Here is a 20,753-nt window from a genome sequence, read left to right on the forward strand (position 1 = left end):
AGCTGCGGGAACAGGGATCAACCTTTGGGAGGGGCAGACCTTCCTTCCCCCCAGTGGGTTTGTTCGGGCGGGCGGGATGGAGCCAGAAGCTACCCACTCCCGGGAAAGGGGAGAATGAAGCCTGCCCTCATCTTTCCAGCCACGGGCGGGGTGGGGGAGAGGGCTGGGTGTGTGCGCCCAGAGTGCGAGCAGCTGAGGCCCGGGTCTGCGGACCCCGGGCGTCCGCGAGGAGAGAGGCCTCTAGCGGCCACCGTGGGAAGCAGGCGAGGGCGGGCCGGGAAGGCACTTCCTGCCAGGGCCTGGGGCTGCCCAGTTTTGCAAAGGAAGTGCTGCCAGGGCCGGAGGGGCGGAGGCAGGAAGTGGGCCAGAAGCTCGTGCGAGGGTGCGGCCGGCGGGTAGTGAGAGGCCGCGGTCGGAGTGGGTGCGGAGGTGAACGAGACCGAGCCCGCGACCCCACCCATCCTCCCCAGAGCCCCAGACGCCTCAGCCTGCCAGCACGTCTGGCGGCGCGGCTCAGCCCGCAACGCCTCGGCCGCCCGCACGCGGCCTGGATCAACCGCGTTCTAAGTTCTTCCGTTTGGAGCTGAACTTGGCTTCCCTCTAACTCGTCCCGCACCCCACCTCCCCACTCTGGGGCCTCATGAGCCCCTCCCCTCCGCTCCAGAGCGGAGACCACACCCCTCCCGTCTCCGAATACCTTCCAGGGGCCTCTCCTAGGGACGCATTTCAGCTTGCTTTAGAGCTAATAATATTGAGTCCTCCCTGTGCAGGCGTTTAATCAATTCTGTAGAGGGCCTGTCTCCATTTTGCAGATTAGATAACTGAGGCCAAGAGGTAGAATTAAATAGAACAGCCGGATGCACTCAGATCCATTCAAAGTTCGCACTTTCATTGAAGCCCCAGGGGGCTTAGGGCAGCCCTTCCCTCCACTACTACTGCCGTCGCTCCTAAGGGTTTGCTGAAGCGAGGTGTGGCTTCAAGGGACTCCCCGCACATCAACGCCCCCCCCCGCAATAACCACAGAGTCAGGATAGGGGGGTCTGGCTTTCTCTTTAGTTCTCATCACTTTGGGGCTCTCCTTTACAGAGAAGGCACTTAGATGGGAAGGTCACCTGATTCAGACCAACCTTGTCCTCCCTCCCACCCCCAGCTCTCTGGGGGGGGGGAAGGGTAACGACATCTCCACCTGACATCCCCCTTGGCACTGGTATGTGGGTCCCCTTAACCGACAGGCCCTGGGGAGAGCCCAAGGCCTTGACCTCCAGACCCAGCATTTGGGGGAGGGGTTCCAGACAAAGGACTCAGAGCTGGAAGGCAGCACATCCTGGGAGCTGCCCCCAGCCAGCAGGGCGCGAGGCAGAGGGCTGCAGGGGTGGGTTGGCACAGGGGAGGGGGACAGCTTGGCCAGGCTTCCTGGAGTCCCCCAAACTCCGCAAGAAGGGTCCCACCTCCTACAGATCCCCTAAAGGCACCGGTGAAGTATGGGGTGGGTGGGGGAGGCACCCCTTAGGTGGTGTAGAGACCCACACACGCACACGCCGTGGTGGGCCTAGCATAGCGCTGGGCACAGAAAAGGTGCTCAACAAATGTTTTTTGAATGTATGAATAAACGGAGCTGAAAAGGGTGTGAGGGACAAAGGACAGGGCCTGGGGCCATTTGGCCCAGCCCGTTTCATTCAGAAAATAGCAGTTTAAAAAATGTAGAAATCCTTTCCCTCCTCCCCCCAGTTTATGGGTCCAGGAAAGGGGTGAGGGAGGGGTGTCTCCACCCCAACCCTTCCCTCTCTCCTTCCCCTAAAAATCTATATACACATATACATATTTATATGGCACCGCAAAGGGATCCTGCCTATGCCTCCACACTCGGAGCTGGGGCACCGAACCCCAGGGCCTCGGGGTGGTCAAGGCCAACGTGAGAGGTTGGAGCCTGGGCCATGTGGGAAGCAGCCCTCAGGTGATGATGAGCCCGGAGAAGCTGGATTCTAGGGTCTTGAAGGACAGACCCCTGCTCCCTTCACAAGTGGTAACAGACCTTCTACCCTCCCCGCCCTCCTAGGCAGAGATTGGTGGAGGCTATAGCAGTCCCAAGGTAGGAGGTGGGGAGACTGGGTCCTCCCCCACCAGCCTAGATTGCTGCAACCTGATGGCTGTTCCAGGCAGAGCTGACCCGGATCGTGGCCCTGGGAAAACTGGGCCGAGAAGAGGGCTCTATGCAAGGCACTTGGTGTCCACTGTTCCCAGGCTGGGGGCCCAAGGCGTGGGGCAGCAAAACTCTGCCCCTCCCCCAGGCAGAACTGGAAGGGCCCGAGGGACCCAATTTGGCAGCAGAGAAACATGGCCATGCAGAGAGAGAGAGAGAGAGAGAGAGAGAGAGAGAGAGAGAGAGAGAGAGAGAAAAAGGAGGGAGGCGGCACGCAGGGCCCCACAGGTCCCCCCAAGAAGGAGGAGGTTCTAAGGCACTGACACAGGGACCCAGGGACTCGTCGCCCTCGGTGCAGCCTGCTGCCCCCTGCACAGCCTGGCCGGGCTGGCGGGGGAGACGCCCACTTCCCCGTGGCGCTGAGTTTTCTTTAGGAAGAGTCCGCGTGTGAGGGGTGAGGGTGCGGTCAGGGGCAGGTCCCGGCCCCGTGGCACCTGACTAGCTGCCGGGCCGAGGCTGCCTGAGCACTGAGTACACGTCATCCACACGGCTGAGCTGCTCGAAGAAGGGCAGGAGGTCGTGGAGCTCCGTGTCACTCATGTTGTCAAACCACGAGGCCACCGGGACCTGAGCAGATGGGTGTAGGGCGGTGAGGGGGGCAGGCGGCCCTGAGCACAGGATGTGCAGATGAATCCTGAGCACCCTGCTCGACGGGCCACCTCCTGGAAGCCCCTTACCCAGTCTTCAGACATTCTGAGGGCAGCCCCAGTGAGTCACATTTACACACAGGTCAGAGCAGAGGTTCTGCGGGACCATACTTAGCCTTACCGTGTGTTAAGCACTCTGATATTTTCAGTTCTATTTCATTTTTTAAAAAATCCCAACTAAGACCCACTAAATTATTTCCGTGTTCCACTAACAGCTCACGGCTGGCGGTATGAAAAATGGAAACTGCTCCAGTGTCCAGCAGGGACCCGAGCCCATGGCAGGTGCCCTGTATCTGCAGGCAGAATGGGCTAAGTGACTAACACAGAACAGGGAGCAGCAGTGGGTGGACCAGGCGGGTGGGCAGCAGGCATGGGTCACTGAGGAAAGAGGGAGGAATGGGAGGGCACCAGACCCCAGCAGGGGCCCCCATCCCCACCCTGCCCGGCACTTACGGCGTTATCTGGATGGAAGACATAGGAGGCGGGTGAGTTGTCCAGGATGAGCACCCGCCGAAGGTCTCGGCCCAGCCGGCTCAGATCCTTCACGTAGTTCCCCCGGTGGAAGACGCATGACTCACGAAACAGCCGCGCCCGGAAGGCCCCCCACTTGTCCAGCAGGTCAGCTACTGGGTCTGCGTACTGGGGGGCAGGAGGTGGGTCATCCAGGGCCAAGAGCGACCCAGAGGTCACTGCCCAGAGGTCATGCGCTGGAGGCAGATAGGAAGCAGAGATGCCCCAGGAGGCCTTCGGAGCGTGGAGGGCTCACCTTGGCAAGGCTGGCGGTGAACAGCACACATTCGAAGAGCTCACCCATCCGCTGCAGGAACTCGTCGACGTGGGGCCGCTTCAGCACATAGACCTGGGGGGTGGGCCAGTGAGGGGACTGCTGGCCCACAGGCCTGGGTGGGGCAGGGCGGCTGGGGGCTGGGAGGGAGTGCGTGGAGGAGGCACAGGAGGGAGGCTGGTCCCATGGCCTGCGGGCTCCACTCAGCCAGCCGGTGCAACCACCACTGGGGAAGACACCCACCCATCCAGAAGAGTATCAAAATGAACCTCCAACTCCTGGTTTTGGGCCCTGCCTCAAAGGGAATCACTAATTCCCAGCCCCTTCCTCCACCATGGCCTCAGCCAGATGTAGGGGTCTGGGGGCAACCCCCTCACCCCAGAGCTGCAGAGCACCGGCCCCCGAGCCAAGTAATGGAGAACAGGCTGGACAGCACACAACCTATCCTGAATTACTTGAACTGGGTCCCGGGCAGGGTGGGGCGAGGGGGCACCGAAGAGGACCCCGACTCCCTGCAGGCCTTGGAGTCGGGCCAAGTCCCTGAGGGTCCGTGTGACCTTAGGCAAGTCTCACACCCTCTCTGGGCCTCTGACATTCCACATCTATCAGAGTCCCATCTGGGACTCTCAGGATTGGTGGGAAGAGCCTGGGGTCTGGAAGACAGATGCCAAGCCTACCACCTCCCCCCACACCCAGCCCCTCACCTGGTGGACCACCCCATCAATCTCCACAGGGATGATGAAGTCGGCATTGTTCACTGGCTGTGAGGGGGGAAAAGAGCTGCTGGAGCTGGGGCGAGGCCCGCCGAGACCGCCTCCCAGGCCAGGGCAGACTCCCTTAGAGACTCGGGGCTGAGGGCTGCTGGGCAGGGCCCACCTTGAAGGAGCTGTGCACCAGGGTCTCGTCCAGGTCGATGACTACGCAGATCTTGTCCGAGTCCTGGGCCTTGGCCTCGGGGAGCAGGTACTGGACTGGGGTCTGCTGTGGGGATGGGCGGGGCTGGCTGCGGGCACCTCTCTCAAGCCCCAGTCATTTCTCCTCCACATGTCTTCCCTCCCCCAGCCCTCTACCTGGCGAGCCACAAGGACAGTGGGAGAGACCAACCCCTTCCCAGCTTTGCCCCTGCCAACTCTGGAGCCTGGGGTAGGCCGCCTGGCTCTCTGGGCTTCACTTCCTGACCTGGGAAACCAAGGCAGAGGAAAGCTTCCACTTCTGAAGGGGAAATTCAGAATTCCCATGGTTGGGGGGCCCTCCCCTGGGAGGCAGTCTTGGGGCATTCAGGGCTGGGAAGGCCTGGGAGGGTGGAGGGCTTGGTGGGGGGACAGGGGGGCTCCACCCTCCTTCCAGGGCCTACGAGCAGGTCATGAAGAGCCCCCTCCCCCTAAACCCCCTGAGGGCTGAGCCCAGGTGCCCCTGCAGCGCCCTCCTGGCCATCACACACCTTGGGGACAGCACCGTTCTCCTCCACGAGCAGGGGCGCCCCACTGCGGGCGGGCAGGGCCTCCCCATCATCCCGGCAGATACAGCAGAACAGTGAGTGGAGGAGGCCCCGACTCCGGGGCTTCTGAGAAGCTGCAGACTTCTGGTCACCTGAAGCAGGGAGGCCCAAGGTGGGGGAAGGCATGCTGACTGGCCTGCAGAGGTGGGCACGTGTGCCCAGGCACGAACCCCTGGGCTGAGAGGCTCTGGCCGTGCTGCCTTCATTGAGGGAGACACACGAAAGTGGCATCCAGACAGTCTTGGCTCCAGGCCACCCCTCCGCTCCCCACAAGTCCTTCTAGTGTGGGTACAAAGTTACCCACATTAGGGAGTGGGCTGGCTTGAGGCGGGGACTGAAGGTGTTTTCTCTTCCTAACAGCCTCCATCGCTGCTGGGGGATCAGCCCACTGGGGGCACCTCCTGACACACCCTGTACCTGAGCAGCCCCTATTCAGTAGGGCCCCTGCCAGAGAGGGTTGAGGCCTGGGGCCCTGGGGCCCACTCCTGCTCTCCTTCCCCTTCTTCCATCCTCTCCGCCTCCAGAGGTGCAAAGTCCTCCCTGAGGCTGGGCCCAGAGACAGGGGGTGGGGGCCTGGGGCCAGTGTCCTGCCGCCATCTGCTGGCCCCTCCTCCGCCGCCCCCGCCCGGACCTCCAACTTAGGTCCCGCTGATAGACGGCCCGCCCTCCAACATCCCCTCCACCCGGCCCGGGCAGAGCTAGGCCCAGGCCACAGGTGCGAAGACCTGGAGGAACTTCCTAGCCTCTTAAGTCAACACCGGGACAAGGAAGGGCAGACCCCCTGCCCAGACCCGTCAAGCCCCGGGGTGCCCGGCCGAGGCCGGCGGCATCTCGAGTCGGTGCGTGTGCGCACAGACCCGGCGCCCACCGGCCTGCAGCCGGGGCTCCGAGTTCCCGGTGCGACGCGGGTCTCCCCGCGGGCGCGCTGGCGATCCTTAAAAGCGGTTGTCCCTCTCTACGTCTCCGAGAGGCTCGGCGCCTCCACGAGTGACGCGAAAGTTTGTGAAGAACGTGGCTGTGTGGTAGCGGGAGATCCTTCCAACCCTCCCCAGCCCGCTGTCACCTCTGCGCCCCCTCCCTCGACCCGACCAGACCGCGGCCCAGAGGGGGCGGAGTCTCAGCTGGTGGCCTGAAGGCGCCCTCTTCAACCCCCCCATCTCCCAGCCCCACTGGCGCCAATGGGGGGGAGGGGGCGACTCTCGGGCATCGCGCACAGCCAGTCCGGGAAACCCGGAGGGCGCCCCTTCTCTACCCCTGCCTCAGTTTCCCCACCTCGAGCAGACAGGAGCGCCCAAACGGGGGCAGGCCCCGCCCCGCGTCTCTGAGCCTCTGCGAGTTCAAACTCTCAACCAGCTCCCCCTCCGGTTGGAAGCTTCGGGCCCCGCCGAGTCGGGAGCCTGGGGCGGCAGCGGCGGTTGCCCTGGGGAGGGTCGCGGCCCCCTCCTCCTCCCCGCAGCGCCCGGATTGCGGGTCCCTCCGCGCGCCCCAGTACCTTTGCTCCGTAGCGGGCTCCGCGCTTCCTCCTTGCTGATCTGAGTAATGACGGCCGAGCTGTCCATGGGGCCGGGCGCGCTCCGCTCCGGCCGGACTCTGGCCCGGGCGCCCGGCCTCCCCCCCGGCTCGGGCCGGAATCGGGGCGCGGGGGGGAGGGGAGGGGTGGGAGGGAGGGATCCCCGCGAGCTTCGGAGGGGAGGGGAGCCAGGTTCTAAGGGGGAGGGGGAGGGAGGGGGCGCGGAGGAAAGTTTGTTACAACATGGAGTTTCCTCCCCGCGAGGCGGATGCAAACATGGAACCCGGGCGCCGTTTCAAGGCTCCCCCTTAAAAGGGCAACGGTTTCGGCGTGACCTGGACTTGGCCGGCGCTTTCATCACTTCTGGGGCCGGCGCGGCTTGGCGGGCTAGGAGGCGGGCCCGGCCGGGTTCCTGCCGCACTCCAGGGGGCGTCGCCTCCCTTCCTGCCGCCCGCCCGCCTGCGGGGCCGAGCCTCTGCGGCTGCGTGGCAGGGCCGGCACCCAGACCACCATTCTCCGGCGCTGGGCGGCCAGGGGACAGGGCCCGCCTGGAGCGCCCACGCCCGGGAGTGCCCCGAGGGCGGCGCGGCTCCACCTCTGCACATTCCGAGGGTCCGGGGCTGGCAGCTTCTCGGTTTCCTCATCTGGGAAATAGGGTAACACCGTCTATTCTGTAAAATGGGTCTCTCCGGCGGTCTAGGGGCCATCTCGCAGGGAAGTCGTGAGCGTGCAAAGACTCTTTGCTACCTTCAAACGTCTGTGCAGATCCACACAATTAGGCTCTTAACCGGACCAAGACTGTCACCACCTACCGCAGTCTCGGGCCCCTTCCCCTAAACCCGGAGTTGTAGGGCGTGGAAATTCCAACTGTCTGCCCCGGGATGCCCCCTGCCGACCTCTCCCAACCGCCTCACCTGGCGCCCGGCCACGTCCACTCCAGCCACCAGGCTTTCTCGCCAGAAGCCTAGCGCCTCCACGCCTCAGGGCCTTTGTACCTGCTGTTCTCCCGGCCTGGAATGCGCCTCCTTCGACTTCTCACAGCCAAATCCCACCGACCTCGAAGAAATGACACCCCCTCCAAGAGGCTTTTCTAGGCCCCTCCCCTACTCCCTACGCCGGCCACGATGTGACTGTTGGGCAGGGGGGAAAATCAAGCGGCGGCTACACACAGTGGGGCCCCCATCCCTTTGGGCTCAATGCCCAACCGTGGGGACCACACCGTCAACTGGAGGACCTTGAACACCCGCTCCACCTGGGCCTGTGCAGACACACCGGCGGGCGCGGGGCCCGCGTTTCCACGCAGATTCTTCACGAGGGAAACTCCCGTGTGATGCGCGGTGAGGTTTGCGAGTGGTTTTTTTTATGAAGTTCCTTCCATTTGCCGTTACTATTTTGTGTTCACGTTTTAAAAATATTCATAACGCCAAGCATTGACAAACACGCCTCAGCATTTCCTTCCCCCGCCGGGCGGGGCGGGGCGGGGCGGGGCGGGCGCGTCCAGTCCCGTCCGGCCGCAGGGTGCTTACGCGGCGCACGTCCTCCAGGCCGGGCGGAGGGGGGAGCCGGGGAGCGAGAGGCCCCGCGAGGGGAGCGGCGCTCGCCCAAAGGCGCGCCAGCTTCGGGGCTGGGCAGCAGGGCGGGGAGGAGGTGGTCAGAGGCTGTGAATCCTGTGGACTCCACGACCCCCCCTTCTGCTATTGGGTTAGCCAAAAAGTTCGTTCGGGTTTTTCCGGAACATCTTACTACGCCGCCGGCCGGCTGCCATCATTGCATTTAATCACGATAATCGCCAACTTGCGGCGAGCGCTTAGTCTGGGTCCCGCTTTGGCTGCGCCTCTCATCTCATTTACTTCTCAGAACAATCCGTTTTTTTAACCCATTTTACAGATAAAGAAACTGAGTCCCGACGAGCTAGCGACTCGACCCGCCCTCCGGCGGGGGCAGAGGTTGGATTCCTGTCGCCGCGCCGAGCCCCCTCCCCTTCGGTACGGCCCCGGGGCGGGGCCTCGGCATTCTCTCCGGATGCTCAGTCGGCGCCGACCCCAAAAGGAAATGTGCGGCGGAGGGCTGAGTGAACCCCGGGCCTCGCCCCTGGCCTGAGCAGGGCGGCTCGCTTTCCACTCCCTTCGTCTTTCCCTCTGTGAAGGCTGGAACCTGGCCGACTGTGCCACTGAGGGTCAGGGGAGCTAACGCGGGGATAGGGCACTGGGCATAGGGCACTGGGCAGCACTGCTGCCCCCCTCCCGTCGCTATTCCCTTCACCTCCTACTCCTACCCCCCCCTTCACCCTCCATCGTCTCCTCCGAGCCTTCGCTCCTCCCAGCGAGACCTGCCCTCTTCTCACGCTCAGCGGTGCACTTTCCGCCGGGGTGGAGTGGATGCGGAGTGAGCCCAGACGCCCGTGCAGTGCGGGGGTCTGGGGTCTGTGGGGACAGAGTTGCTAGTGGAAGCGTTCTGTAAGGTGGGGCGGGTTCTTTGGGTTTCCTCAGGAAAGAGGGGAGTCCACACCCAGCTGCTCTCCTTCTACCCTCTCTACTACAGCAGGTGGGGGGGGGTCGCCGTACCCGCATAGTTTATTTTTATCTGTTTCATAGGTTTGCGCCCCAGGACGGATAAAGTCATGGGGACTGTGAGTCGAGAAACACTAGGACTCAGCCGGGGTCCGTCTGGCAATTATGGACAAGTGTCTTGTTCATCCAGCACCTCAGCTTCCTTCTCTGCCAAATAGGGTTGGTAAGGGTCCAACCCAGGCAAGTGGGTAGGGGGAATGCCGAGCAGAAAGGCCGGATGCCCTCCTCCCGGGCTCCGAGACACACCGTGGTGCACATTCCGACAGAGCGGGGTGGATGCGGAGTGAGTCAGGACGCCTGTGCAGTGCCGGGCCTGGGGTGTCTGTGGGGATGGAGTTGTGGGTGGAAGCTTCTGGGGAGAGTAAAGGTGTCAGGCCACTCCCAGCCTGAGGGGCTGAAGAAACATCTAGTTAGATCTGAACCTGGGGGCTGGGAGGACCAGAGCTACTGGGGAGGGAGCAGCCCTTTTGGGCTGGAGGCGTCCCTGTCCGGATATGACTGACCTTGGCCTGACTTCATCGCTAACGCCTTACCCAGGCCCAGAGCAACCCTTAGCTGGCCCTTTGGTCCCCTCCCCTCCTCACCTTCCTTTACCCCAAGTTCTAAGCTCCAGACTTGCCTATTGGTATGACCAGCCTGCCCGTTCTTCTGGGGAACTCCCAACAAGGTTGCAAGTCTCTAGCTTTTGCATACACTGACCCCCCCACCCCAACTCCCGGCATGCTCATCTCTCCCTTGATTGCTCTCCCTATGTCTATTCAGCTTTCAAAATATTGTCCAGGAGTTTATCTTCTGTGGGCCTTGCCTCATCGGTTGCAGGTGTGCCTGACGCACACTTCGGATCGTCAGTGTTTTGTTGTCATTTACTTAGGTTCCCCCCAACCCAGTGTGAGCTCCTAGAGAGCTGACATCTTTAATTCGAGACTGTGCCTCCCTTCCCCAGGTCTAGCACAGGGCTGGCGCCCAACTAATGCCTACAGAATTGACTAGAGGGGTGGGCAGGGGGTACAGCTGGGGGCACCTCAGGGAAGCAAAAAAGGGGTCTCCCGTTTCTCCGCTACCTGGCCCCCATTCATCCTCCCTTTCAGTTCGCAGGGGCCCCATCTTCTCCAGGGACAAGCCGGGAGAAGGAGGTTGGGCGGCGTTCTAGCCCAGGTACCCCTCCACCGTTGCTCGGGTGAGCCAGACCTGTCCCATCCCGTCCCTCTTAGAGGGCCCCACTTGTTTCGTTGCCCTTTTAAGAAAGAGGAAATTCTTCTCATAAACAAGCGCCTCAACCAGAGCGCGGAGCCCAGCTGCCTGCCCCGCCGCATCCCCGGGAAATCGGGGGTGCTTCCAGGCACAGCGCCCACTCCAAGCTCAATCTAGGGGAAAGGGCTGGCGGCCCCTCATCGCCGACGCTCGCCACAGCTCAGGGGCTGGGGTCCGAGGGACGGGAAGAGGCAGGAGGGACTTGGGGGAGCCTAGAAACAGCCCAGGGAGCGTCTGTAAAGTGCAGCCCCTTCAAGGGGCGAAAGGGCGCCGGGCCGCTCCCTGCGGCCGAGGTGGTTCCCCGCCCACAGAGCTCACCCCACCTTCCCGCCTGGGCGGATTCCGAGGCCCCCGGGCGCGAAGCCCGAGTGACAGCCTCCTCCTCTTTGGAGGCGGGGAGTACCGGCGCTCGGGATCGTCCCTGTCCCTAGGGGGAGCTGGGAGTCAACGCCCAGGGAGCGTTAACTACGCGGCGTGGGAGTCCCGGCCGCCTGGTCCCCTGGGGAGATGGCAAAGGAATTGGGCCTCAGAGGCACCGACTCTTCGGTTCCTTAGGACTTGGCGCCCTAAGAGGGGAGAACCGCGCTTCTGTTTTCCTGCCTGGAAAAGGGGTTTCAGGTGGAACAGAAAGGCTGAGGCCACTCCAGCGAGAGTGGGAGCGAGGCAGACCTTCAGGGAGGGGAACTATTCTTGATGGTTCAGGGATTTTGTGCTTTCCTGTTTCCATTTCCCTGCTCTTTTGGATAAGAAGTGAATTAGCATTTATTTATCGTTTTCAGACTCTATTTTTAAAGTACCAGTTTGGAGCCTGTGTCCCACCCCCAATTGGGTTGGTCTGTCAGGTTACTCCTATAGGTGCTCAATAAATACTTCAGGAATGATTTTTTTTTTTTTAAGTCTCAAGTGCCAGGCTCTGTGTTAAAGTGCTTTATTTACCTCCGCTGCAAGGTTGGTGTCCCCATTTTGTAGTTGAGAACACTGAGATCCGGAGGTTAATCACTTGTCCAAACTAGGAGACAGCAGGTCCCTATGGAACCAGGGGAACCAGGGTTGGCCTGCTTCCAGAACTCCATCTTGCTGCCTCCACACACGGCCCCCGACCCCCACTGGTCCAGCAGGCCAGTCTGCCCCACTCGTTACACCCTCGGCCATGCCCTGGGTGGGAGCTCATCCAGAGGTCTTCTCCTGATCCTCTTCAGGAAGCCCATACAGAAAGTGTTGGTGGGAACCGTGGGCCAGAAGGGTGGCTCCATGGGTGATGAGACAGGTCCAGGTCTGGAGGAGGGGTGACCATGAGTAGGGGAGAGGACAAGACCTTTGGGGGAAGCCCCAGTGCATCCCCCCACTAAGCCCTCCATCTGTTGTCTCTTCTCCTTGCCTCCCCCATCCCCAAGACGCCCGCGGACCCAACAGTACCAGGTAGGTGGTGAGGCCCAGGTAGACTGCGGCCAGCAGTGCCACAAGGCTGAAGTAGGCAGGGTGGGGTAGGCTGGGCAAGTAGCTGACCACAAAGTAGAGGTTGATGGCACAGATGAGCACCATGATGGAAGAAGTGAAGGCCTTGCTCACCCTTGGGGACGAGAGGGAGGCTCAGGATTGGCTGCATCTCCTCCAGTGCCCACAGCCAGCCTGGAGCTAAGGTGGGGGGTGGATACACAAAGCCAGCTTCCCAGGGCTGTGGGCCCTGGAGCAGACCCCTGGCCAGCTTCTGCCTCCTGGGCCCTCCAGGCACCACACTGGCAGGATTTGGCAAAAGCAGAGTCTGAGGTGAGGGGGAGGAGCTCAAGCTCTAGAAACAGCCCCTGGCCCAGGATTCCAGTCCTGGCTCCTCCACTTGCTAGCTAGCTGTGTGACCTTCGGCAAGTTTCTTAACCTCTCTGACCTTATCTGGGTAGTGGGAATAATGGGAATTCCTACCTCTTGGTGGTTGTGAGGATCAAGTGTGGTAATGTAAGTCCAGTGCTGGGGTTGGGGAGTACTCACAGGCCATTGGTAAACTCCTGCATCAGGGCGGGCATGCTGGTGAACGTGAGGATGGGCAGCACAGCGAAGGGAAGCTGGGGAGAATCGGGAGGAGGGGGCTGAGGGACCCTGCCCTTAGAATACAGCAAGGAGGGGAGGAGCAGGCCGGGGCTCCAGTCACCCTCTGCCTCACTGTGCACCCTTGGGAGAGTCTCCTAACCATTCTGGGCCTCAACTTCTCCACCTCTACGCCTTCCAAGGCTGTAGGGGCTCGGAAGCAGGAGAGAGTGTTTGGGGGCTCTGGCCCCAGGCTGCCTGAGCTTGTATCCCAGCTGTGCCACTGGTCACTTAACTGCATGCATCAGTTTTCTCATCTGCAAAATGGGACTAGTGGTGGTTCCTACCCCCGGGGTGGCTGTGGAGAGTACATGAGGCCTGTAGATAAGGTGTGTTTAGAATAGCGCCTGGGACGCAGGGGAGGCTCTGTAGGGGGATTGCTGTGGTTCCTGTCTGGCTCCACAGCGGGAGGAGGTGATAGGGCCCGCAGGCTCACCAGCAGGCTCTGTAGCACGTTGAGCAGGTCGTTGAGGCCTGACAGGTCCCGCAGGTCCCTGAAGACTGCCACGAGTATGGTGGGCAGGATGGCGCAGGAGCGAGTGAGCAGGACTCGGGCGAAGCGTGACCACCGCAGCTTCAGGAAGCCCTGGGGGGGTGGGGTGGGCACCTTGGTGGCAGGGTGCAGGACTGTGTTCCAAGGGAGGGACCCTCTATCCTCCCTCAGCCCATCTCATGCCTGGAGGAACACTCTGTTTCTCCATCTTTGAAATGGGGGCAGCTCTGTCCATAGTTGGTGGTGAGGGGATAGATGGGGGGAAATTAGGGGGGGTTCCCCTCCTTTAGGGGGTGTTCCCCTCCCACAGCTGATTGCTGAAGACTAAACCGTGTTGGAGAAAAGCCTTCTATTAGTTCTGGGTTTGCAGTTTCGGGCCTCATCTCGCTGAATCTCAGTTTTCTCATCTGTAAAATGGGGCTTATAAGGGCACCCGTTGGGCTGCCTTAAGGATCAAGGAAGCGGATGTCCGAGCCCCGAGTAGTGTGCCTTGCCCTCAGTCCCCTGCCCGCCCGGGCCCGCCCCAGCCCCACCTCCATCACAAACTGTCCCGCGTAGGTGCCGGTCATGGTGGAGCTCTGCCCGGCGGCCAGCAGACCCACCGCCCAGATGTAGAGGGCTGCGGGGCCAAAGAGGCAGCCCAGGATCACGCCCTGGAGGGAGGACTGTGGTCAGAGCCATGGGTCCGCCCCTTCTCGCGCAGACTCTACCTCTGAGGTGGATGTGGCGAGGAGCCCCGCTGGATCTAGCCCTTCCATACCCGCCCTGCCTCGCGCTTACTCCTTGGTAAATGTCCACCGCCACTGTAAGGTTGTTCATGGGGAAGATCTTGGCGTAGTCGTGGAGGCTGCTGTTAGCACAGACGTTGAACTGCGGGCACCGGGCAGTAGGAAGGAGATGTGAAGCGCACACTCAATGTTGGAAAATGAGACCTCCAAGCCTTGACCAAGGATTGAAAACTAGTGGCCCGCGGGCTGAATCCAGCCAGACATATTTTGTGTGACTAACAAATTTTTTTTTCTTTAGTGTGAATTGGTTGACATTTACAATTGAGAAGATTTAACATGAGACCCTGGTTTCCAGCTGCTCTTGGATTGTAAGAGCTGGCATTACCACAGAGAGACAATTGGCCGGCAGGGACTCAGGCTGCCCCACAGGCCCTTCTCCCTTACGTGGGACCCACTTCCCACAGCTCTGTGACTCGGCTGGTCTCGAAGGCAATGTGTGACTATGGTTTGCCACCCTATTTAGACTTCTCTCCTTATGCTAAGGAGCAGAGACCCAGGGAGGGCTATGACCTCACAATGTCACACAGAAAGGCAGTGGCAGTGCCCATGTCCCCGGAGGCTTGGCCAGTCTGTCCCATCCCCACCCCACCCCGTCAGCGTTCAGTAAGCGCCCAACACTGGCTAGCAGTTGTTAGAGCCTTGGGACAGAGACTCACTCAAAAACTGAGACAGGCAGAGTCCCAGATCCCAGAGAGCCAGGGAGGAGCTGGCCGGCTCCTTCGCTTTCAGAGCCCGCTCAAATGTCACCTCCTCCAAGAGGCCTCTCCTGACCACCTGGCCTAATGTAGTAGTCCCTCCCTCACCACACCCCCAATTATGTTTCATCACCCCCTTTATTTCCTTTACAACATCGTTCATATTTTCCTTTGAAACCGATCAACTGATTGGTTGATTTGTTTCCTGTTTGCTCACTGCCTCCGAATTTAATCTGCAAGAGGGCAAGGTCTCTGTATCATTGGCTGCTGTATCCCTAGGACCTAAGACACTGGCTGATACATAAATGCTCAATAAATCTTTGCTGAATGAATGACAGTTTATCTACTAATAATGAAGATTATCACTAGAAACTCAAGGAAAGAAATTGCCTGTCTGCATACTCCTGACCCCACGCTCGTGCTTAGGCAGGCAGCCCCCTCCCAGAATGCCCTTCCTGCAGTTTGCTGGGCAAATCCTGCCCATCCTTCAAGGTGCAGCTGGAATGCTGGATCCTCCAAGACTCAGCTCCTCCCCCCAGTCACCTCCCCTAGACGTCTGTGCCTTGTAGCCCCTGGCGTGGGGCTGACCACGTGCAAGCCTACATGTGGCGTGTCTCCCCAGTGGGGTGGGGAAGGGGCTCCCAGCCAGAGGCCAGGGTCGCAGACTCCCTCCCCTACCAGTGCCTGGAGTACAGGACAGAGACTCGAAGGGCTTAGCTGCACTCTTTGGAGTCCCCAGCAAAGCCTGAAGGGCATGTGGGTATGGGGTGTGCCTCACCGCAGCCTGGTTGGTTTGCTGGTAGAAGGCTTGCCCAAAGACAGCCACAACAAAGAGGTTGATGAAGAAGGAGACAGACAGTGCGATGGCGGCTTCAATCAGGAAGTACATGTTGGCTTCTCGGATGTCTGCCCTGCGGGTCCGGTCTATCTCTCGAGACTATGAAAGTCAAAGGGAGGGAAGCACCGAAGTCCCTGAGTCATCCCAACATTCTCTACCCTCACACCTCTACCTATGTTCCCCCCAAACCCCAGTTCTTTCTAAAGCCCCCTACATGGCCGTCTGGGATAGGCCTTTGTTTCTGCCTCAGGGCCTTTGCACTTGCCAGTCCCTCTGCTTAGAATCTCTTCTCCCCTGGTCTTCCTTCCCATCCTTCATGTTTCAAAGGCCTTTGCTGACTCCTTTTCTAAAGGAGCCCCCTCCTCAGTCATTCTCCATCATACTTCTCTTTTTTGTTTCCTTCAGAGCACCTTTCACAATCCATTTCTTTCCTTTATTGTTTACTTGCCCATGGTCTGTCTCTCCTGCTAGAATGCATGCTCTAAGAAGGCAGAGGACTTATCTGTCTCTTCATCACTGACCTCCAGCTCCCAGCACACAGTAGACCCTCTATTATTACATATTGAATAAAGAGTGATTCACTTCCCTCCTAAATTTACAGAGTTGGGAGCCAAAGGGGCGGGGCTCCAGCCTTGGGGGCGGAGCCGGTGTGGCCCTTAGGGAGAGAGCATGTCTCCCTCCCCTCCAGTCTGCTCACCTTGACCAGGGCTGAGTGCAGGTAGATGTTGTGGGGCATGATGATGGCGCCAATGATGCCCACGGCCTGCAGCAGCTCGGGCTGGCCGCAGCCAGGGCACGAGGGCAGGAACAGGTCCCGAAGAAGTGCTCCCTGAGCAGGACGTGCCACCACATACTGTGGAGGGGAGCCTCGGTCAGGCTCCACCCCACCCCTGAGCAGCCATTCTCACCCTCCACCCCAACCCTGGCCACTAGGGAGCATGGCTAAGGTCCGCTCCCCGCTCCCCTCAGGCTCTGCATGGGGCAGAGTGGGGTGGCCTTGGTGTGGGGACGTGGTACTGGTACGGCTTCCCACCTCATAGCCGAAGGTCAAGGCCATAATGGTAATAAGAAATCCAAAAAAGGCTTCCAGCTTCCGCAACCCTAGGGGGAGAACAAAGGGGCAGAACCAAAAAACCAAACAACCAAAATTATAACATAAACAATTATTAATGGCTGGTATCCTGAGCACTTTGTTCCAGGCACTGTGCCAAGTGCTTGACATATAGCGCTCAGTGAAGCCTCACCACAGCCCTGGGGCCCCTGTGCTGTTATCCACGTGTTATAGATGAAGAAACAGAAGTCTAAGTAACTTGCTCAAGGCCATACAGTCAGAGTGAGGCTGCTAGGAGCACTTCTCCCAATTCAGCAGAGCATCAGCTCCTACATTCATTGCCGGTCCCCCCCCCCACCAAGTCCCCTATGGGATGAGAGGCACCCACCGTAGTTATCGAGGAAGAGGAAGAAGAATGTGTCCACGATGGTGATGAGGACACCGCCCCAGAGTGGGATTCTGAAACCAGAGTGGCCTGCGTCAGCCCCGCCCGGTCCAGGAGTCTGGAACTCCCTCCTCAGGGCTGGAGACTGTAGAATGTGGCTTCCTGGGAGCAGGCACTCAAGTGGCCCCAGACAGCTAAGGGAGAGGGGAGTGGGAGTGTGCTAGAGACGGGAAAATGGCACATACACGCTAGGAAGGGCCAAGCTGTGTGGAGGACCAGCGTGGTAGGGAGCTTGGGGCTGCAGTCCTGAAGGCTGCATGGTGACTGACATCTGTGTGATTTGAGACAAGTCACTTTACATATCTGGGTCTCCACTTCCCCATCTGGCAAATTGGGCAATAGCTCTGAGTCAGAGGTGACTGGAGGATGAAATGGACGCATGGAAATAGAAGGCCTGGGGAGGAAAAACCCGCTGTTCCCAGCCCTGGACTGAAGAGCTGGGGCCCCTCCAGAGTACCGTCCAGCTGAGAGCAGATTGAATGCAATAGCTGTGCCAATGACTTCCTGCATGTCTGAGCCCACGATGGCTAGCTCGATGGTCAGCCAGAGAAGGGTGCGGGGCACCTAGGGGGAGGTAATCCCGTCATTAAGGCTGGACCAATTATTTGTCTGTTGTCTCAGACCTACACTGACTGACCTTTCTGTACCCGGCTCTCTACTCCTGGGCTGGAAGCCTGCAAACTACATTTGCAAGTCTGCCTTGCCAGCGGGCTTCCAGTTAGGTTTTCATGGTGTAAAATTAATCAACAGAAGCCTCAATTAAATAGAGTCGGGAGATGAGAAGGGGAAGCCCCCACGCCCTGCGAAGATAGCAGAGCCCAACAGGAAGAAGAAAGACTCCTCTTCATTCCCGGCAAGGACTCAGCCACTGAAAAGCCATGGACTCTTTGTTTACTATCGGCCTCCCAAATTCCCTTTCCCCTCCATAAAAGTGTTCTCCTTCCTTTGCTGTGCGGAGACTTGCACGTGGCTCCCCATGGCTTCAGACTCCCCAGTTATGATTCTCTGCTGATCCTGAATAAACCCATCTTTGTTGGAGAAGTATCTAGCAGTCTATTTGTTTTAGGTCAACAGTAGGAAATAGTTAAAGGAAATGGAAAGGCAGGGAGACATCATTTTTACCCCCCCCCCTTCTGGAGCTGGCACCAGCAAGGGCACCAGGCAACGTGGGCTCCAGTCAGCAGTGGTGGCAATGTTTCTAGAAGCTTGGGTGCGAATGATGGCCCCTGGGCTCCTGTCCAGCAGCTTTCTGATCTCTGGGTAACACCTCCTTCCCTTGCTCCTCCAGCTCTTTCAACACCTTTGTGACTGCATCCCTGCATTAGATACCTTTGAAATATCTAGCGGCGTGATTTCTGTTGGCCTGCGTGGACACTGACGGCCAAGTCCCCGGTGCCCACCCCAGCCAATGATTATCCCGAGCCAATGCCCACCTGTTTTTCACCTTGGGCAAGTCACCTCTTCAGGTGCTTCCTGTCCAGGTGCACCAAGCTCACCTTAGGGTAGTAGAGATGACAGACTTCGCCCAAGTCCTTGCCTGTCACCACGCCCAGCCGGGCAGCAAGTCGCTGGCAGAGCAAGCCCAACACGGTGGCCCACAGCAGTACCCAGAGCAGCTGCGAGAAGCCAGGGAGAGGCCGTCAGCCAGAGGGACCAGTCTGATAAGCCCTGAGCTGCTGGGACCCTCTAACCAAGGACACCCTCTGGGGAGTGAGTTGGGGAGATGGAGCTAGAAGACACCCCCGCACTCCCGCAGGGCTGGTTTGGGGACCCTTTTGTGGTCCATTTGATCTTAACACCTGTTCCCAGGAACACTGGCCATGAAGGCCACTCTGGGGAAACGTGGCAAGCTGGGGGTCTCCACCCACTTAGCCTGGTCACCCCCGCCCCACCGTGCCCCGACTCAATCACTTTGAATCCAGCCACAGCCCCAGCCTGAAGATCCGACTCGATGTTTCCTGGGTCCAGGAAAGCAATGCTCATAAGGAAACCGGGCCCTGTGAAGGCCCACAACTTCCGCAGGCTGAACGCGCCCTGTGGAGGGAAGTGGAGTGAGGGGTCTTGGACACAGGCTTGGGGGCCGCTGGCCATGGCCAGCCCCCAGGTGAGCCCCTCTGGGCTCATGGGCCCAGGCTGGCCAGCCCTGCCCTCCATTCCCCATTCCTGGAGCTGCCACCCTGGGGTGGGGGGTAGTGGAGCACAGGGGGTGGGAGGAACTCGGGATTTGCTGAGTCACGGCAGATCAGCTTTCTGGATCGGTCAGCTTCTGTGGTCTACACTTGACCAGCCTGCCTCGGGCAGGCCCTGAGTCAGCAGGTCCTCAGAGCCCAGAGGGGAGCTTTCCTGGGTCAGGCCTCCCTGCCCAGTCCCTTCTCAGACCACAGGGCCTCCTCTCTGGAGTCCGCTGAGCCTAGGGTCTCCCCACCCCCATTCCGGGGGTTGGCCCAGCAGCCTGGGCATCTGCTAAAGCTTCTGGGAATGCAGGGTGATAGTCTCTCAGCTCCACGTCTCCCGATGCCTTTGTCTGCGTCCTTTCCTTAAATGTTACAACAAATCCTTGAGGCTCCAACCAGAATTCACCCCAGGTCCCTTTCCCTTCCTAGGAAAGCTGAGATGCATCTAGAAAGCCACTTGATAATTTTTAGACAAATATCAAGTGCCCCAGCTAAGCACTGGGGACAGAAGCAGGGAGACAGCGGTTGGCGTTGTCCATCACGGCTGCTCAGAGCTGGAAGGGACCCCCCTCCCCCTGTGAGATCCCATGTGGTCTTGTCCATCCCGAAAGACCCCAGGAAGTTTCCAGCATTCTCACCGGTTCTGCATCTGGGATGGGGATCTTCTTGCTCAGGTAGGTCCCTCCGGGAGGCTCTTGCTGTAACCCTGGGTTGGGTGGGCTGGAGATGGAGCCATATCTGGTCCTGCTGAGCTTTGGGGGGCCTGTGTCACCTGCAAGGGGCCCCATGAGCCTTGGTGAGTGACGTGCCTGTTTCTGGTGGCCCAGGATTAAAGCCATCTGTCCTCTTCCCACACCTCCTCTTGGCAAAGTGGAGAAATGAAGGCCCAACTGAACAGGAGGCCTTGACTCCCATCTTGGGTCCACCGCCTCCACCCCGGACCAAACATTACAGAAGATGTGTGAGAAGTGGGGCCTTCATGATTACCCTCCTTCCATGTGAGTGCAGAGATTCCCAGACCCAGATCTCTCTCGTCACGGAGGATGTGGAGAGGGACATGGGTTCTGAGGAGGGAAAGCTGGCCCCACCGTGTGTGCCCCTTGGCCTCATCCCTGCCACCTCCAGCAGCCAAGGAGGCTCCAGGGGTTCCAGATCCACAGAGATGAGGCAAGGGGGCACTCTGCCCTTGGGGATGTGAAGAACCCAGCCTCAGGCCGGTGTCCTTGCCCCCCTGACTCCCCCCTCCACCCCCATTCAGGCTCCGTCCCTGGAGGGGGCCACTCACCTGTCATGAGGACCGCAGACTCAGGCACTCTGCACAAGTGATGTGCTGGGCAGCCCTTCTGGCTACGCTTCCTCTCTGGGTGCTGGTGAGTGTGTGAGTCCACACCCTCTTACCCATCCTCAGCTGAGCTGGGCTGTCCTCACACACACGGAGCGTTGTGAAACACTTTCCAAAGGCAGAAGTGGCCACCTCTGGTGGAAGGGTCTGGGTGACCACAGTATGGCCATTTGCTCCCCTCCTGGCCTGAGTCCCACAACTCCTCTGGCTCCCTTCCAGACACCCCGAGTTCTGTGCCTCCCAAGTTAGCTCTGATTTCAGACACTTCCTGCCACTTGGGCATTCATGTCTAGATCACGTGACTGCCCCCTGCCTCCACCTTCTCTCACCCTGCACAAACAATCAGACCCTTCTCCTTTTCATTCTTGAGTCCCATGGCCAGTGGTTG

General features: G+C 59.8%; 2 protein-coding genes and 1 long non-coding RNA gene across 5 annotated transcripts; 1 reads left to right on the forward strand and 2 right to left on the reverse strand.

The window, feature by feature from the left end:
* Positions 1-1,031: 1,031 nt before the first annotated feature.
* Positions 1,032-6,788, reverse strand: CTDSP1 (CTD small phosphatase 1). 2 transcript variants are annotated; one of them, XM_022567675.3, is made up of 7 exons: positions 6,622-6,788; positions 5,073-5,221; positions 4,508-4,609; positions 4,336-4,392; positions 3,614-3,706; positions 3,301-3,486; positions 1,032-2,767 (listed from the first exon to the last, which is right to left on the reverse strand). In XM_022567675.3, the coding sequence occupies exons 1-7, from the start codon at positions 6,686-6,688 to the stop codon at positions 2,639-2,641; spliced, it is 783 nt and encodes a 260-aa protein (XP_022423383.1). In that variant the 5' UTR covers positions 6,689-6,788; the 3' UTR covers positions 1,032-2,638. The 2 variants fall into 2 exon arrangements, with proteins under 2 accessions (XP_022423383.1, XP_022423382.1); XM_022567674.3 differs by having other exon boundaries at positions 4,508-4,612.
* Positions 6,789-6,811: 23 nt separating this feature from the next.
* On the forward strand, positions 6,812-11,352 carry LOC111171825 (uncharacterized). Its single transcript, XR_002643754.3, has 2 exons — positions 6,812-7,976; positions 8,527-11,352. It is a non-coding gene; the product is annotated as an uncharacterized LOC111171825 (long non-coding RNA).
* Positions 11,353-11,372: 20 nt separating this feature from the next.
* Positions 11,373-20,489, reverse strand: SLC11A1 (solute carrier family 11 member 1). Of its 2 annotated transcripts, XM_022567672.2 has the most exons (15): positions 20,309-20,482; positions 19,662-19,795; positions 18,761-18,883; positions 18,346-18,465; positions 17,307-17,413; positions 16,793-16,863; positions 16,387-16,454; positions 16,051-16,206; positions 15,294-15,452; positions 13,813-13,902; positions 13,566-13,685; positions 12,976-13,125; positions 12,444-12,517; positions 11,877-12,030; positions 11,373-11,735 (listed from the first exon to the last, which is right to left on the reverse strand). In XM_022567672.2, the coding sequence occupies exons 1-15, from the start codon at positions 20,313-20,315 to the stop codon at positions 11,628-11,630; spliced, it is 1,641 nt and encodes a 546-aa protein (XP_022423380.1). In that variant the 5' UTR covers positions 20,316-20,482; the 3' UTR covers positions 11,373-11,627. The 2 variants fall into 2 exon arrangements, with proteins under 2 accessions (XP_022423380.1, XP_022423381.1); XM_022567673.3 differs by lacking the exon at positions 18,761-18,883 and having other exon boundaries at positions 20,309-20,489.
* Positions 20,490-20,753: the final 264 nt, after the last annotated feature.

Source organism: Delphinapterus leucas, chromosome 8 (genome assembly GCF_059928025.1).
Source record: "Delphinapterus leucas isolate spDelLeu-1000000601 "Yukka" chromosome 8, BTC_Dleu_Yukka2, whole genome shotgun sequence".
In the NCBI taxonomy this organism is placed as follows: domain Eukaryota; kingdom Metazoa; phylum Chordata; class Mammalia; order Artiodactyla; family Monodontidae; genus Delphinapterus; species Delphinapterus leucas.

Bases quoted from the DNA above. Each gene is read 5' to 3' on its own strand.
- CTDSP1 (XM_022567674.3), bottom strand. From the start codon at position 6,688: ATGGACAGCTCGGCCGTCATTACTCAGATCAGCAAGGAGGAAGCGCGG. The intron at 3,487-3,613 runs GTGAGCCCTCCA...CCTGCCCCCCAG, and splicing joins TCACCGCCAGCCTTGCCAAG to TACGCAGACCCAGTAGCTGA. The intron at 2,768-3,300 runs GTAAGTGCCGGG...CCATCTGCTCAG, and splicing joins TCTTCCATCCAGATAACGCC to GTCCCGGTGGCCTCGTGGTT.
- SLC11A1 (XM_022567672.2), bottom strand. The intron at 18,466-18,760 runs GTGATTGAGTCG...GGCTTCTCGCAG, and splicing joins GGGCTGTGGCTGGATTCAAA to CTGCTCTGGGTACTGCTGTG. The intron at 12,518-12,975 runs GTGAGCCTGCGG...GATTCTCCCCAG, and splicing joins ACGTGCTACAGAGCCTGCTG to CTTCCCTTCGCTGTGCTGCC.